The 14,383-nt window shown below is 50.2% G+C and overlaps 1 protein-coding gene across 1 annotated transcript in view; it reads left to right on the top strand.

The window, feature by feature from the left end:
- Positions 1–14,383, top strand: part of LOC100894446 (uncharacterized) — a 33,455-nt gene that overhangs the window by 6,179 nt on the left and 12,893 nt on the right. The window contains exons 4-7 of the mRNA XM_078344705.1: positions 4,737–4,921; positions 5,816–5,998; positions 7,046–7,137; positions 14,248–14,327. Coding sequence (XP_078200831.1) covers positions 4,737–4,921; positions 5,816–5,998; positions 7,046–7,137; positions 14,248–14,327 — 540 coding nt within the window. The remainder of the gene's footprint in view (positions 1–4,736; positions 4,922–5,815; positions 5,999–7,045; positions 7,138–14,247; positions 14,328–14,383) is intronic.

The following is a 14,383-nucleotide window of genomic DNA, read 5'->3' as shown; positions in this document are numbered from 1 at the left end:
CTCTATGTGGGAGGTTGAATCCAATCCAATTTGGTTGGCAGTAGAAGTCACATCCAGTTTCTTTGTAAATTTTATATAAATAGAATCATTCACCTTGTACTCTTTTTTAAAGGAGATAAAATTCTCATGTAAAAATAAGCATTTTAAAGTGAATGATTGGCTGGGCATGGTGGCTCAGGTCTGTAATCCCTGAACTTTGGGAGGCCAAGATGAGTGGATAACTTGAGCTCAGGAGTTCAGGACCAGCCTGGTCAACATGGTGAAACCCTGTCTCTACGAAAAATACAAAAAAATCACGAGACATGGTGTTGTATGCCTGTAATCCCAGCTGTTTGTGAGCCGGAGACAGAAGAATCACTTGAACCTGGGAGGCAGAGGTTGCAATGAGCCGAGATCGTGTTACTGCGCTCCAGCCTGGGTGACAGAGTGAGACTCCATCTCAGAAAAATAATAATAAAAATTGAAAATGAAGTGAACAATCCCGTGGTATTTACTACATTCACTGTGTTGTGCCACCAGCACCTCTGTCTGGTTCCAGAACATTTTCATCACCTGCAAAGGAAACCCTGTACCCATGAGAGAATCAGTCCCCAGCACTGCCTCTTCCTAGCCTCTCACAGCCACCAGTGTGCTTCCTGTCTCTGTGGACTTACCTAATTTGGATATTTCATACAAATGGAACCGTAAAATCTGTGCCCTTTGTGTCTGACTTCTTTCTCTTAGCCTCGTGTTTTGGATGTTCACCCCATTGCAGCGTAGCTCAGTACTGCATTCCTGTCTAAGTCCGAGTTCTATTTCAAACTGCCTGGATGTGCCACGTGTGTTCATCCATTCATCACTGATGGACATTTGGGTGGTTTCTGCGGTTCAGTGACTGAATAGTGCTGCTCCTGTACTCCTTTCTGTGCCTGACTTCTTAGGTTTAAAATTGGTGAGATTTCTCCATACTGCAGTGTGTACTTATAATTTGTTCATTTTCATAGCTGTGTAGTTTCCTTGTGTGACCATACAACAGTTTGTGTATCCATGAGTTGCTGGCTATTACAGACAGTGCTTTGAAGACTCTTAGGTCTTAGGGAATGTATGTATTCATACCTGTCGGGCGTATACACCTAGGAGTGAAATTGCTTAGTCTTAAGGTGTATGTATCTTTAGCCTGCTTTTTCTCTCTTTTTTTTTGAAATGGAGATTTGCTCTTGTTACCCAGGCTGGAGTGCAATGGCGCGATCTCGGCTCACTGCAACCTCCGCCTCCTGTGTTCAGGCAATTCTCCTGCCTGAGCCTCCCGAGTAGCTGGGATTACAGGCACGCGCCACCACGCCCAGCGAATTTTTTGTATTTTTAGTAGAAACGGGGTTTCACCATGTTGACTGGGTTGGTCTCAATCTCTTGACCTCATGATCTACCCGCCTCGGCCTCCCAAAGTGCTGGGATTACAGGCTTGAGCCACCGCGCCCGGCCCGCTTTTTCTCTTCTTATTATCTTTTGAGTGTTTTCTTATTAGAAGCTCACCATACGCAGAGATGTTAATATTCATTCTATGGGTGGGGACCACAGCTGACATAATCATTTTCCCATCAATGGACTTTTAGATTATTGGCAACATTTTGCTCTTATAAAGTGTCATTGCCATGTATATCTGAGGTGACCAAGGTGGATGGCTGGGGCATTGGTTCAGTTTGTCACATGTTTCCTAACCACCAAGTGTAAACCTAGGGCCTGATCAGGACAGTAATCCCTGCTGTTAGAAGCATCTTGGACTAGGGGAGGCAAGAGGCTTGAAGGAGGGAGGTGGGCTAGATAGAAACAGGCTTTCTTAGGATGCACAATCCCCTTGTTCTGTTGTTTCTCACTTTTCCTAGAGACTCACATCCCGAGAAATACTCTGCATGAGCACAGCGATGAACGGCAGCAGATACTTGGCCTCAGTGTTGCAGAGACAATAGGGAGTGGTGGGGACTGTGGCAGACAGAGGAAGCCCATGCTCAGCTAAAGTGGCAGCCCCTGCTCAGCTCCAGCTCCTTGTTGCCCCTTGTGGGGAGGGTGGGCCGCCCAATGTTTTTCTTTATAGAGAAGCCAGAGAGCTGTTTTATATAAGATCTTCCACTTTTGTTTAAAATTTCCCAATTTACAAATTCAACTTATAAAAAATGTACATGGCATGAACAACAATCAAAGACTGAAAAACTGTCATAAACCAGAGACCAGGGAGACATGGCAACTATATGCCGTGGGGTTTGCTGGATTGAATCTTGTGATGGAAAGAGGACATTGGTGGGAAAACTGGTGAAATGTAAATGGCCCCTGGGGTTTAGTTACTAGAAACATACCAACACTGGTTGGTTAGTTTGCGCCATGCATCCTGGTGATGGAAGATGCTAACCACGCAGAAACCAGGGGTAGGGCGCATGGGAACTCTGTACCGTCTTTGCAGACTGTCTTTGTTTTCCTGTTTTTCAGAGACAGGGTCTTGCTCTGTCTGTTGCCCAGGCAGGAGTGCCGCGGCACGATCACAGTTCTCTGCAGCCTTGAACTCCTGGGCTTAAGTGATCCTCCACCTCAGCTTCCCAAGCATCTGGGAGGACAAGCGGATACCACCATACCTGGCTATTATTTTTAATTATTATTTTTTATTTTGTAGAGACAGGGTCTCGAAATGCTATCCAGGCTTGTTTTAAACTCCTGGCCTCAAGCGATCTTCTTGTCTCACCCTCCCAAAGTGCTGGGAATAGAGGCATGAGCTACCACAACCAACCAGTTTTCAACTTTTCCATAAATCTAAAATTACGCTTGTAGAGCATTTATGAAAACATAAACACGCTCTCTCGGCATTGGGCACTACTGTGCAAGTCAGAGAAATCACATCTGGGGTTGGGATTTGGTTCATGCTCTAGGAGCTGGTTTTGCAAGCCTCATCTGGATCCCACAAGTTCTTGACCTTGCTCACCAGCCACCCCTTCCCCTCCCAAAGCACAGGCGCTTTGCTCTGTGTATTAGTTCGTTTTCACGGTGCTGATAAAGACATACCTGAGACTGGGCAATTGACAAAGAGATTAAATGGATTTACAGTTCCAACCGCCTGGGATGGCCTCAAAATCATGGCGGAAGGCAAGGAGGGGAAGTCACGTCTTACATGGATGGCAGCAGGCAAAGAAAGAGAGAGCTTGTGCAGAGTGACAGCCCCATTCACTGGGACTGGAACAGTATGGGAAAGACCCACCCCCATGATTCAGTCACCTCCCCTGGGCCCCTCCCCCAGCCTGTGGGAATTACGGGAGCTTCAAGATGAGATCTGGATAGGGACACAGCCAGCTGTATCACCCTGCTAATCCTGACCCTGTTCTTTGTGACCTGTCTTGGCTCTCCCGCAGGTGACCCAGAGGCGGGGGGGTCCAGCAGCCTCTGCGATGCGAGCTGAGCATGAAGGTGCTGGGGCAGGAGCTGAGTTTTGTAAACTGTGGGGCCACAGGGAGTCACGTGAAGCACCAGTCCCTGAGCCTGGCAGAGCTCGCCATCAAGCTCCTGAAGGTAGCTCCTGCCAGCCTCTGCCCTTGAAATCTGCACTGTGACACTTTGGCAAAGTACTTAAGAGCATGAAATTTGGAGCCAGGCTGTTGAAGGTCAAATTCCAGCTCTATTGCTTACCTCCTCGAACCTACTGATTGACTTACCATGGCCTTAGTTTCTGCATCGGTGAAATGGGGCTAATAAAAAATAACAAAATAACTGCCTGGGCGAGGTGACTGATGCCTATAATCCCAATATGTTGGGAGGCTGACACCGGTGGATCACCTGAGGTCAGGAGTTCGAGACCAGCCTTGCCAACATGGCCAAACCCCATCTGAACTAAAAATATAAAAAGTAGCTGGGCACAGTGGCGGGCGTTTGTAGTCCCGGCTGCTTGGGAGGTGGAGGCAGGAGAATTGCTTGAACCCAGGAGGCAGCGGTTGCAGCGAGCTAAGACTGCATCACTGCACTCCAGCCTGGGCAACAGAGCAACTCCATCTCAAAACAAAACGACAAAAAATGCAAAATATCCATTCATAGAGCAGTTGTTTTAAAGGAGCTAAAATGGTGAAAATCCAACAGGGTTCCAGCTTCCCTGGTCTATACTAACTGACTGCAACCTTAGGATCCACGCTCCTCCCCACCTACTGAACCTGACCCGTAACCTTTTCTTATAAGCAAACTGCCTGGGTTCAAACCTAGCTCCATCCCTTTCCAGTTACAGGCCTTGGTGGACCGTTTATCTTTGTGAACTCAGTTTCCTCATCTGGAAACTGGGATTACGTGCCCTTTGAGGACAAATGAAATCTCTTGTGCTCAGTACTCAGAGAGTGCCTGGCTCACAGCAGGGGTGGCCACGTGCCCCCTGATGGTTTCTCTCCCTCCCCTCCCCTCCCCCTCTTTCTTTCCTTTTTTTTTTTTTTTTTGATGGAGTCTTACTCTGTTTCCGAGGCTGGAGTGCAGTGGCGTGATCTTGGCTCAACTGCGAGTTTCGTCTCCCGGGTTCAATCCATTCTTGTGCCTCAGCCTCCTGGGTAGTTGGAATTACTGGCACGTGCCACCATGCCAGCTAATTTTTGTATTTTCAGTTGAGATGGGGTTTTCCCCTCTTGGCCAGGCTGGTCTCCAACTCCGGGGCTTAAGTGATCCACCTGCCTTGGCCTCCCAAAATGCTGGATTACAGGTGTGAGCCACTGCGCCTGGCCCCGCTTATGATTTCTTGGCTGCAGGGGCAAGAGGTCCAGATTAACCGGAGGCTGAGCCTGGCCGCAGAGGAGCTGGTCTTTCCCACAGTGTCTGGCCTCCCTGCTCTGCTGACCCTAAACGCCTCGGCCGCTATCAGCATCCGGGTCCGAGGAGTCGCCGACTTCCAGCAGCACTCGGATTTCTCTGTGAATGGTTATGTCAAGCCCAGGTAGCTGGCTCCTGGGACCTGGCTCAGGTTGGGGGCTGGGATCCCACTCCTAAAGAGGGCTGCAGTGACCTGGGGGCTGCAGAGGACATCCACACAGTCCAAGGGGATCCCTATTCTGTAGACCACCTGTGCCAAGAGACTGTGTGTAGAGATGCTGGGTGGTTACATCCACTTTACAGGTGAGAAGACTGAGGCTCAGAGAAGTCTGGTCATGGGTTTGAGGTTACACAGCAGTGCAAGGCGGCTGGTATTCTGGTCTAATGCCACAACTCTATGCCCTTCCATCCATCCCACCCAGAAGGCAGGAGAGGAGCTACCTTGACCTCACTGAATGGGTGCAACCCCCGACCCAGCAAGGCTGGTGCTTCTTACTCCCACTGACAGATGAGGAAACCAAGGTTCAAGGTAAGGATGCCAACAGCCTGGGGCACATGGCACCACAGTGCCCAAACAGAATGTGTGCAATATTGGGTCTGATTCCAGAACCTGTCACGGCACTGCTGAGCATCTGTCCCCAGCCACTCAGCTGAGCTGTTCTGGGGTCCTGGGTCTGACATGCAGAACGTGGACGCCCTAGGCTAGGTGCTCTGTGGGGTGAAGAGCCTGGGCTGAGACTTAGACAGCTGGGGTTCAGGTGTCCCAGCCACATGCTTTGTCCCAGTCGTGGAACCCAGGCAGGTGCTGTCACCTCTCTGAGCCTCAGTTTCCCCATCTGTAAGAGGGATGAGTGCAGGTGAGGACTGGAAAGTGCTTGGTGTATGTAAAGCCTGTGGGTGAGGGTGGTGGTGGAGGGGGCTGCTCGGGCTCAGAACTTCAGGGGGCAGCTGGGGGTGGTGGGTGGCGTCTGTGGCTCCAGGGCCCTCGAGATGCAGCTGGTACGTGCCTGTTCCTCAGTGCCCTGCTCCAGATCTCGGCTCAGATGGGCACAACGGGAGCCTTGGGGCAGGCTGGGCTGCGGTGGGTGACCAGCGTCCGCAGCACCGCCAGCCTGGATGGAGGGATCCAGCTGCAGAAGGGCCAGGACCTCAAGGTGCATCTGAACACGCCCGAGGAGGCTGTGGAGCTGCTCAGCTTCAGGTGGGTGCCCTGTGCCAGCAAGCAGGGAACCATGAGCACGAGAGTGTATGTGAGCGTGTGTGCATGTGAGTGTGTGATCACATGTCTGTGCACATGGAAGTGTGCATGGTGTGGATGTGACATTAGCATGCATGTGTGTTACAGCGTGTGCCCATGAGCCTGTATCTGTGAGCACACGTGATCAGGCATATGAGAGAGAGAGTATGAGCTGCTGTGTGCATGAGGGTGTGTCTGTGTGTCCGTGAGTGTGTCAGTGAGCAGCATTGTGGAAGTGGAGGTGTCTCGTGTCTGAGCATTTGTGGGAGTGCGTGTGCGTCCATGAGTGTGCATGTCTGTGACTGTAAAGGCTGGATGTGTCTATGACAGGGAATGTGGGCAGCCAAGGGGTGAGAGCTGGAGAACTTTCAGACTCTCAGCTCTTTCCTGGGGTCCCTTTAGGGCATGCTTGTCTGTGACACCTGGGGAGGTGACTCTTAGAGAGGGACAATTTCAGAGGGAGTGAGAGTGAGTCCAGGCTGACTCCTACCTGCATCCTTTGCCTTGCCCTGCCCACCTTCCTTATCCTTCCTCCCTCCTTCCCCCGTCCCTGCCCCTCTCTCACTGTCCGCCTCTATCCTGATACCCCCAACCCAGCTGCCTTCCCATACTCCTAAAGCAGCCACCTCGTTCCTATCCCAGGGCCTTTGCTCCTGCTATGTCCTCTGTCTGGAACAGTGGCTCTTTCTCATCCTCTGGGCCTCTGCTCAAATGTCGCCTCTGCAGAGAACTCCCCCTGCTGCAGCTAGGGAGCGCCCACTCTGTCCCTGAGATAGCCTGTGCTGTGCTATCCTCCGTGTGGGCTTCTCACAGCACTTGTGACCGTCTGTGGTCCTCAGCCTCTGTCCCTGTGCCCATGGAGTATCACCCACCAGCGTGTGCACTGCCTGAAGGCTGGTCCCCTTTAGGGTAGAATTTGCCCCTGTGCCAAGCTCTGGCAGCTTGAGGTGTTACTTGTCTAATGAATGAATTAAAATGACGCATCTGATGCTGTCATCTTTTCCCACCCAGCTCTCAGCTGTACGTCGTTACCAGGGATGGCGTGAGGAGCCTTAGACACATCCCTGTCCCTTCTGAGGCCCAGTCCTGTACTGGTGAGGAAGGTAGGCAGCGGGGTCTCCATGCTGTCTTCCCAAGGTGGGCATCCCGGGGTTGAAGGGAAAGTTGCCAGCTCCAGATCCCAGAGTTGCTCTCCTGCCCTAAAAGTATTCATGTTCTGCAAACCAAAAAGGATCTCAGACAGGTCTCAATCAATTTCGAAGTTTAATTTGCCAAGGTTAAGGACATACCTGGCACGTCCACAGGAACACACATCCACTGAACAATGTGTGTTCTGCGCCTTTTTCCAGAGATGATTCCGAAAGCTTCAATATTTATTTATTTTTATTTTTTATTTTAATTTTACTTTAAGTTCTGGGACACACGTGCAGAACATGTAGGCTTGTTACGTAGGTATATATGTGCCATGGTGGTTTGCTGCACCCATCACCCCGTCATCTAGGTTTTAAGCCCGGCATGCATTAGGTATTTTTCTAATGCTCTCCCTCCCTTGGTTTAAAGGAGATAAGCCCTCTGTGGGGGAAGGAGGGAGGGTGTGGTGTCGTGACTGAACCCACAACCTGCAAGAGAAAAAGAGCAGGGAGGGGAAGAGTCACTTATGTATTCATCCTTGCTCAATAAATCAGCACTTTACATAAGATAAGGTGAACACAGAACAGCTGTGCAAATATTTAACCCTTTTATCTGTAGCTGCCTGCTTGTGAACAAAAGCGGAGGCAGCTGTTCGCATGACTCAGCTTCCAGCTGAATCTTTTCCTTTTGGCACCGTGAACTGGGATCCCGAGATCATCTTCCTTCTTTCTTCCTTCTCTTCTTCTTCCTCCTCCTCTCTTCTCTTTCTTCCTTTCTTTCTCTCTTTCTTCCTCCTCTTCTTCTCCTTCCTCCACCTCCTCCTCCATCTTCCTCTTCCATTTTTCTTCCTTCATTTTCCTTCTTCGTCCTTTTTTTCTTCTTCCTTCTTCTTATTCCATCTTCCTTCTTTCTTCTTCCTCTTCTTTCTCCTCTACTTTTTCTTCCTCTTTTTCTTTCTTCTTCTTGTCTTACTCTGTCACCCAGACCAGAGTGCAGACTCCATCTCCCCAGGCTCCCTCCCGTCTGAGCCTCCCAAGTAGCTGGGATTATAGGCACTTGCCACCCTGCCCAGCTAATTTTTTTTTTTTTGGTAAAGACAGGTTTTCACCATGTTAGCCAGCTTGGTCTCCAACTCCTGGGCTCAGGTGAACTACCAGCCTCGGCTTCTCAAAGTGCTGAGATTGCAGGCATGAGCCACTGCGCCTGGCTTTATTTTCCTTTACCAACTACTTTAGTCAATGATAATGCTTCTAGAACTCTATCCTTTAAAAGCAAACCAAAACCACTTAAAAATGGTCTGTGCACACACATGTTTTTTGCATCATTATGTAGAGCAAAAAATAGGCAGCAACTCAAATATTCCGGAGTAGACAAAATGGGCAATTATAAGGGCCAGTGAGCTAAGGGTAGGTTGTTACATTAAGTGGCTTTTAAAAAGTCAAAAGAAGAATGAATATTTCATAGCATGAACACTTTGTGAAATTGAAATTTTGGTGTCCAGAAATAAAAGTTGTATGGGAACATGGCCACACCCCCTTCATTGGCATATCACCTGTAGCTACTTTGTCCAACAGCAGAGCTGAGTAGCTGCAGCCTAGACTCTGTGACAATAAGGCATAAAATATTGATTATGTGGCTGGCGGATGGCCCATACCTGTAATCCCTGCACTTTGGGAGGCCGAGGTGAGAGGATTCCTTGAGTCCAGGAGTTCAAGACCAGCCTGGGTAACATAATGAGACCTGTCTCTACAAAAATAAAAATTAACAAATTAGCCGGGCATGGTGGCATGCAGCAGTGGTCCCAGCTACTTGGAAGGCTGACAGGAGGATCGCTTGCCCAGGAGGTCGAGGTGGTAGTGAGCTGTGGTCATGCCACTGCATTCAAGCTGGGGTCACCATGGAGGATTCTATCTCTAGCTAGCTGGGTAACTAAACAAACAATCTGGCCCTTTACAAAGAATGTTTGCTGGCTCGTGGGCTAGGAAGTTACTGAGATATTGCATAACTTTTTTTTCTTTTCTTTGAGACAGAAGTTTCACTCTTGTTACCAGGCTGGAATATAATGGTGAGATCTCGGCTCACTGCAACCTCTGCCTCCTGGGTTAAAGCAATTCTCCTGCCTCAGCCTCCGAAGTATTTGTGACTACAGGTGCCTGCCACCATGCCCAGCTAATTTTCGTACTTTTAGTAGAGATGGGGTTTCATTTCAATGGCCAGGCTGGTCTTGGACTCTTGACCTCAGGTGATCCACCTGCTTTAGCCCCTCAGAGTGCTGGAATTACAGGCGTGAGCTGCCGTGCCTGGCCTAGACATCTCCAAACTTTTAAACTTCATTGTAAGTGAGCTGTTTTAAGAAGAAACTTCCTTAGTAATACCAAGTGAAAGGCAGCAACACTGAATGTGATCTCAGCTCGGTAAAAAGACAAGAGGTAAATATGTCACATAGTAGCAGATCTTGCAATTTCGTTTTTGGAGTGAGGTTGGGGAGGGCTCTATTTAATGAAGAGAGACAAGTTTTGTTTCTTGATAATTTTTCTTTTTTTTTATATTTAAGTTGCATTAAGAATTTCAAATAAACTTATGAAAGTATAACATACAATACAGAAAAATTTTTTAAAATCTGAGCTTTCTAATTTCCCACAACAAATGCTTGTCTTTTTTTTTTTTTTTTTTTTTTGAGTTGGAGTATTGCTTCGTCACCCAGGCTGGAGTGCAGTGGTGCGATCTTGGCTCTCTGCAACCTCTGCCTCCCAGGTTCAAGTGATTCTCCTGTGTCAGCCTCCTGAGTGGCTGGGATTACGGGCACCCACCACCACACACATCTAATTTTTGTATTTTTAGTACAGACAGGGTTTCACTATATTGGCAAGGCTGGTCTCGAATTCTTGACCTCAGGTAATCTGCCTACCTCGTCCCACAGTGTTGGGATTACAGGTGTAAGTGACCACGTCCAACCAACAAATTTTTTTTTTTTTTTTTTGAGACAAAGTTTTGCTCTTTTGCCCAGGCTGGAGTGCAGTGGGGCGATCTTGGCTCACTGCAACCTCTACCTTCTGGTTTCCAGTGATTCTCCTGCCTCAGCCTCCGAGTAGCTAGATTACAGGTGCCCACCACCACGCCCAACTAATTTTTGTATTTTTAGTAGAGATGGGGTTTTGCCAATTTGGCCAGGCTGGTCTCAAACTCCTGACCTCAGGTGATCCACCCGCCTCGGCCTCCCATAGTGCTGGGATTACAGGTGTGAGCAACCATGTCTGGACAAGTACATTTTTATAATTGGGGCAAGAGTTAGTACCAAAGACATTACTGTCGGCCTGGTGCTGTTCTCAACACTTACTGACCTGTTAATTCTCACGGCTACACCATGAGGCAGGAACTATTATCATTAGCAGTTGAAGAGGAGAAACATTATGGCCCTTACTGTGGGTCAAGGGAGTAATAATAAGAAGAAACATTGAGGCCCAGAGAGGTTAAGTAATTTGTCCAAGGTCACACAGCTAGGAAGTGGCTGAGCTAGAATTTGAACCAGGCATTCTTGCTCCAGAGCTTGTGTTCTACACATTACTGCCGGACACTCTTAAAAAGACTACCAGGGGCCGGGCGTGGTGGCTCACACCTGTAATCCCAGCACTTAGGGATGCTGAGGCAGGCAGATCACCTGAGGTCAGGAGTTCAGGACCAGCCTGGCCAACATGGTGAAACTCTGTCTCTACTAAAAATACAAAAATTAGCTGGATGTGGAGTTGCATGCCTGTAATCCCAGATACTTGGGAGGCTGACGCAGGAGAATCACTTGAACCCGGGAGATGGAGGTTTCAGTGAGCCGACATCATGCCATTGCACTCTAGCCTGGCTAAAAAAAAAAAAGTCTACCAGGGGTTCTTAGCCAGAGGCACTTTTACCACCCCCCATCCCCACCCCCACCCCGACCCCGGGGACATTTGCTAATATCTGCAGAAGTATTTGATTGTTGGTAGGGGTTCCAGGCATCTAGTGGGGCCCGGGATGCAGTGAAACATCCCATAATGCACAGGGCAGCCCCCCAAATTAGATGATCTGTCCCCAGATGTCAGCAGTGCTGAGGTAGAGAAACCCTGGTCTACTCACCACTTCCTCACAGGATTCACATCCTACACGGTGCTGTTCCTCAGAAAAAATCACAGAAGTGCTTTCTTTGCTGACGTGGCAGCTGTGGGCACCTGCGCCCAGAGCCATCTGGGTCTCCACTGACCGGTGCTGCCCACTTGCCCCTCTCTGCAGTGTCCTATGCCTGGGGCTGGCGGCTGTGAGCTGGAGTGACCTGGCCGGTGGCTGGCCAGCCCTACTTGCTCTCATTGCCTGTGTTCGCGGCCGTGACGCTGCAGAAGCGGGACCCGGGGCTCCGACGGTACCTGCTGGAAGCTGCCTGCTCCCTGCAGTCCCAGGTGGGCCCTAAGCCACAGCCCCATCTTTCTCAGCCATCTTTCTCAATGGGTCTCCTGAGGTCAGCACTGAGCTTGCCCAAACAGATATGGGGCTCCTCTCTGGGACTGCTGGGGTGCGCTGGTCTTGCTGTAGATTTCTTCTGGAGTTTTGCACAGACTGATTTTCTGGCTGGAGCTGTGTGGCTCATTAACTCTGAATCAATCTTCAGATCTCAGTTCAGGGTTCACCTCCTCAAGGAAGCCTGCCTTGGTTATCCCAGAACACATCACATTTTTTTGTGACTTGACCTAAGACAGTCACGTTTCTTCCCTTTTGATCGCTTTGTTTCTTAGTGAAGCTGATCGGTTAATGTCTGTTTTCTTCACTGGTGACTCAGTTCCTGGGAGGGTTTGTTTGTTTGTTTGTTTTGAGACAGAGTTTCTCTGTGGTTACCCAGGCTGGAGTGCAATGGCATGATCTCGGCTCGCCCCAGCGTCCACCTCCTGGGTTCGAGCAATTCTCCTGCCTCAGCCTCCCAAGTAGCTGGGACTGAAGGCACATGCCACCATGCCCAGCTAATTTTTGTATTTTTAGTAGAGACGGGGTTTTACCTTATTGACCAAGATGGTCTCGATCTCTTGACCTTGTGATCCACCTGCATTGGCCTCCCAAAATGCTGGGATTATAGGCGTGAGCCAATGTGCCCAGCCTCAGGGTTTGTTTTATTTACCACTGTGTCGTCAGTACCTGGTCCAGAGGAGGCACTTGGTGGCCTCCTCTCTGATCCCTCAGCTCCTGCTCTGGTCTCCTTACCATCTTCACCAGCAGCCAGATGGGCCCTCTGAAATCCCAGCTGGATCGTGTTTCTCCTCTGTAGACCCCCCCATGGCTCCTGTTACTCTTCGAGTAGGAGCCAGATGCTGGCCCACAGGCCCTTGGCAGTCTCTACCCTGCTGGCTTCCCCTCGAGGTCTCACCTCCAGACTCACTGCACTGAAGACACACTGGCCCCTTTTTCAATGGGGCACAGGCCTGCCCCAGGGCCTTTGCACTGGCTGTTTCCTCTGCCAGGAACACTCTTCCCTGGGACATCCACCTAACTCCCTCCCTCACTCCTTTCAAGTGTCCTTAAATGGGACTCCTCAGGGGCAGCCTTCCTGGGCCACCCTATCTAGACCAGTGTCCCCGTTGGGGCCCCTAACCTATCCACTTTGCCAGCACACTCGCCACCAGCTGCCATCCTTCCCATTCTAGTGTCTGGTGGTCCTGTGCCTCCTCTCTAGGCCATAGGCTCTGTGTGGCTGGGGACTCTGCGTGTCCCATGCTCACTCATCTTCCACGCAGCAGCGCGTCCTCATTGGTGTTGAATGAACGTACACTGATGTGGGATTTCAGAACACGGCTTGTGGCTGAGGCTCCATTTTCCCAAAAATAGACCCATGCCTTAGACTGGGGCACATGTGATTTATTAAGGCTCTGGGGGACCCAGTAAGAGAGGAGAAATTAGGACAGGCCAGGGGAAGATGCTGAGAGATGTACAATTTCAGGTGAAGTTGTAGCCTCAGCTTGGTCCCACGGGGAGCCCTGGAGCGCAGGGTCCTTGCAGAGTGTATTCCCCTCTGGGCTAAGGTGCTGGGAGTTCTGGCTACAGTGCTGGAGGGCAATGTTCTGGAGGCCTAGGTGACAGCCAGGAGGTGCAGAGCTTGCAGAAGCTGGGGAACAAGGACACAGAGCTGGTTAAAAGGATGGGAGGGACTGGGCTTGGTGGCTCATGCCTGTAATCCCAGCACTTTGGGAGGCCAAGGTAGGTGAATCACTTGAGGTCAGGAGTTTGAGACCAGCCTGGCCAACATAGTGAAACCCCATCTCTACTAAAAATACAAAAAAAAAGAAAAGAAATTAGTCTAGCTTGGTGGCGCATGCCTGTAATCCTAGTTGCTCAGGAGGGGTGGCGGAGGTTGCAGTGAGCCAAGATCGTCCTTCTGCACTCCAGCCTGGGCAACAGAGCGAGACTCGGTCTCAGAAAAAAAGGATGGCGGGGTCTGTGCCGTGTGCCAGGGGTGGGCACTGCAGCTGCTTCTCCCTGGCCATTTGCTGAATCAATTTTGACGCTGTGAACGAGGTCCTGGGCTGTGGCGCAGAGCTTTAAATGTCTACAGGCGATTTTCAAGCCCAAAAAATTCCTGGCTGGGGGATTGTAAGGACAACAGTTCGAGTGGCTAAAGGGTGGGGGTGGAGACTCTCAGTCTTGAGGACTCTGCTATTTCCAGAAGGACAGCTGGTTGCCTCAAGAAGCCACAGCCCCCATCTTCATGGGCACGCCTGGGTCAGAAGTGCCAAGGGATGTCGGGGTGGACATCAGCTATAGCTTGCCCCAGAGCAAGTTCTGGCTCAAGCTTCTCCATCCCAGGAAGAAAATTGAGCTGGACGGTGATGACAACGTCCCCTCCCTGCTCATGAGACCCCTCACTCGGTGCCACACCCAGGGCCTGGCACCTGCAGCGAGCTGGCTTGTGGGTCGGTCTGTGACCTCCTGAGATCAGCACTAAAGCCAGCTCCATTTTACAGATTCTGACTCAGAGATTAGAAAACGGGCAGGCGGTCCTCCCAAGGGGATGCAGGGGCCGGATTCAGAGGTGGAAACTTGTCTCTAAATTCTTGTTTCTCCTCCCCACCCAGGAAAGATGGAGGCTCTCGAGAGTGCCCGCATGGGTCACTTGGAGCTGGTTCTGGATGACAGGGATGTCTACTATATCAAGGTTTGTTCCACGCCCTTGGCCCATCTTGTGTCTGCACCTGCCACCTCCCAGGGCAT

The sequence above is a fragment of the Callithrix jacchus genome, chromosome 12 (genome assembly GCF_049354715.1).
Source record: "Callithrix jacchus isolate 240 chromosome 12, calJac240_pri, whole genome shotgun sequence".
NCBI lineage: Eukaryota > Metazoa > Chordata > Mammalia > Primates > Cebidae > Callithrix > Callithrix jacchus.
The sequence above is the reverse complement of the archived record's forward strand: the minus strand, read 5'-3'. Positions and strand labels throughout refer to the sequence as shown.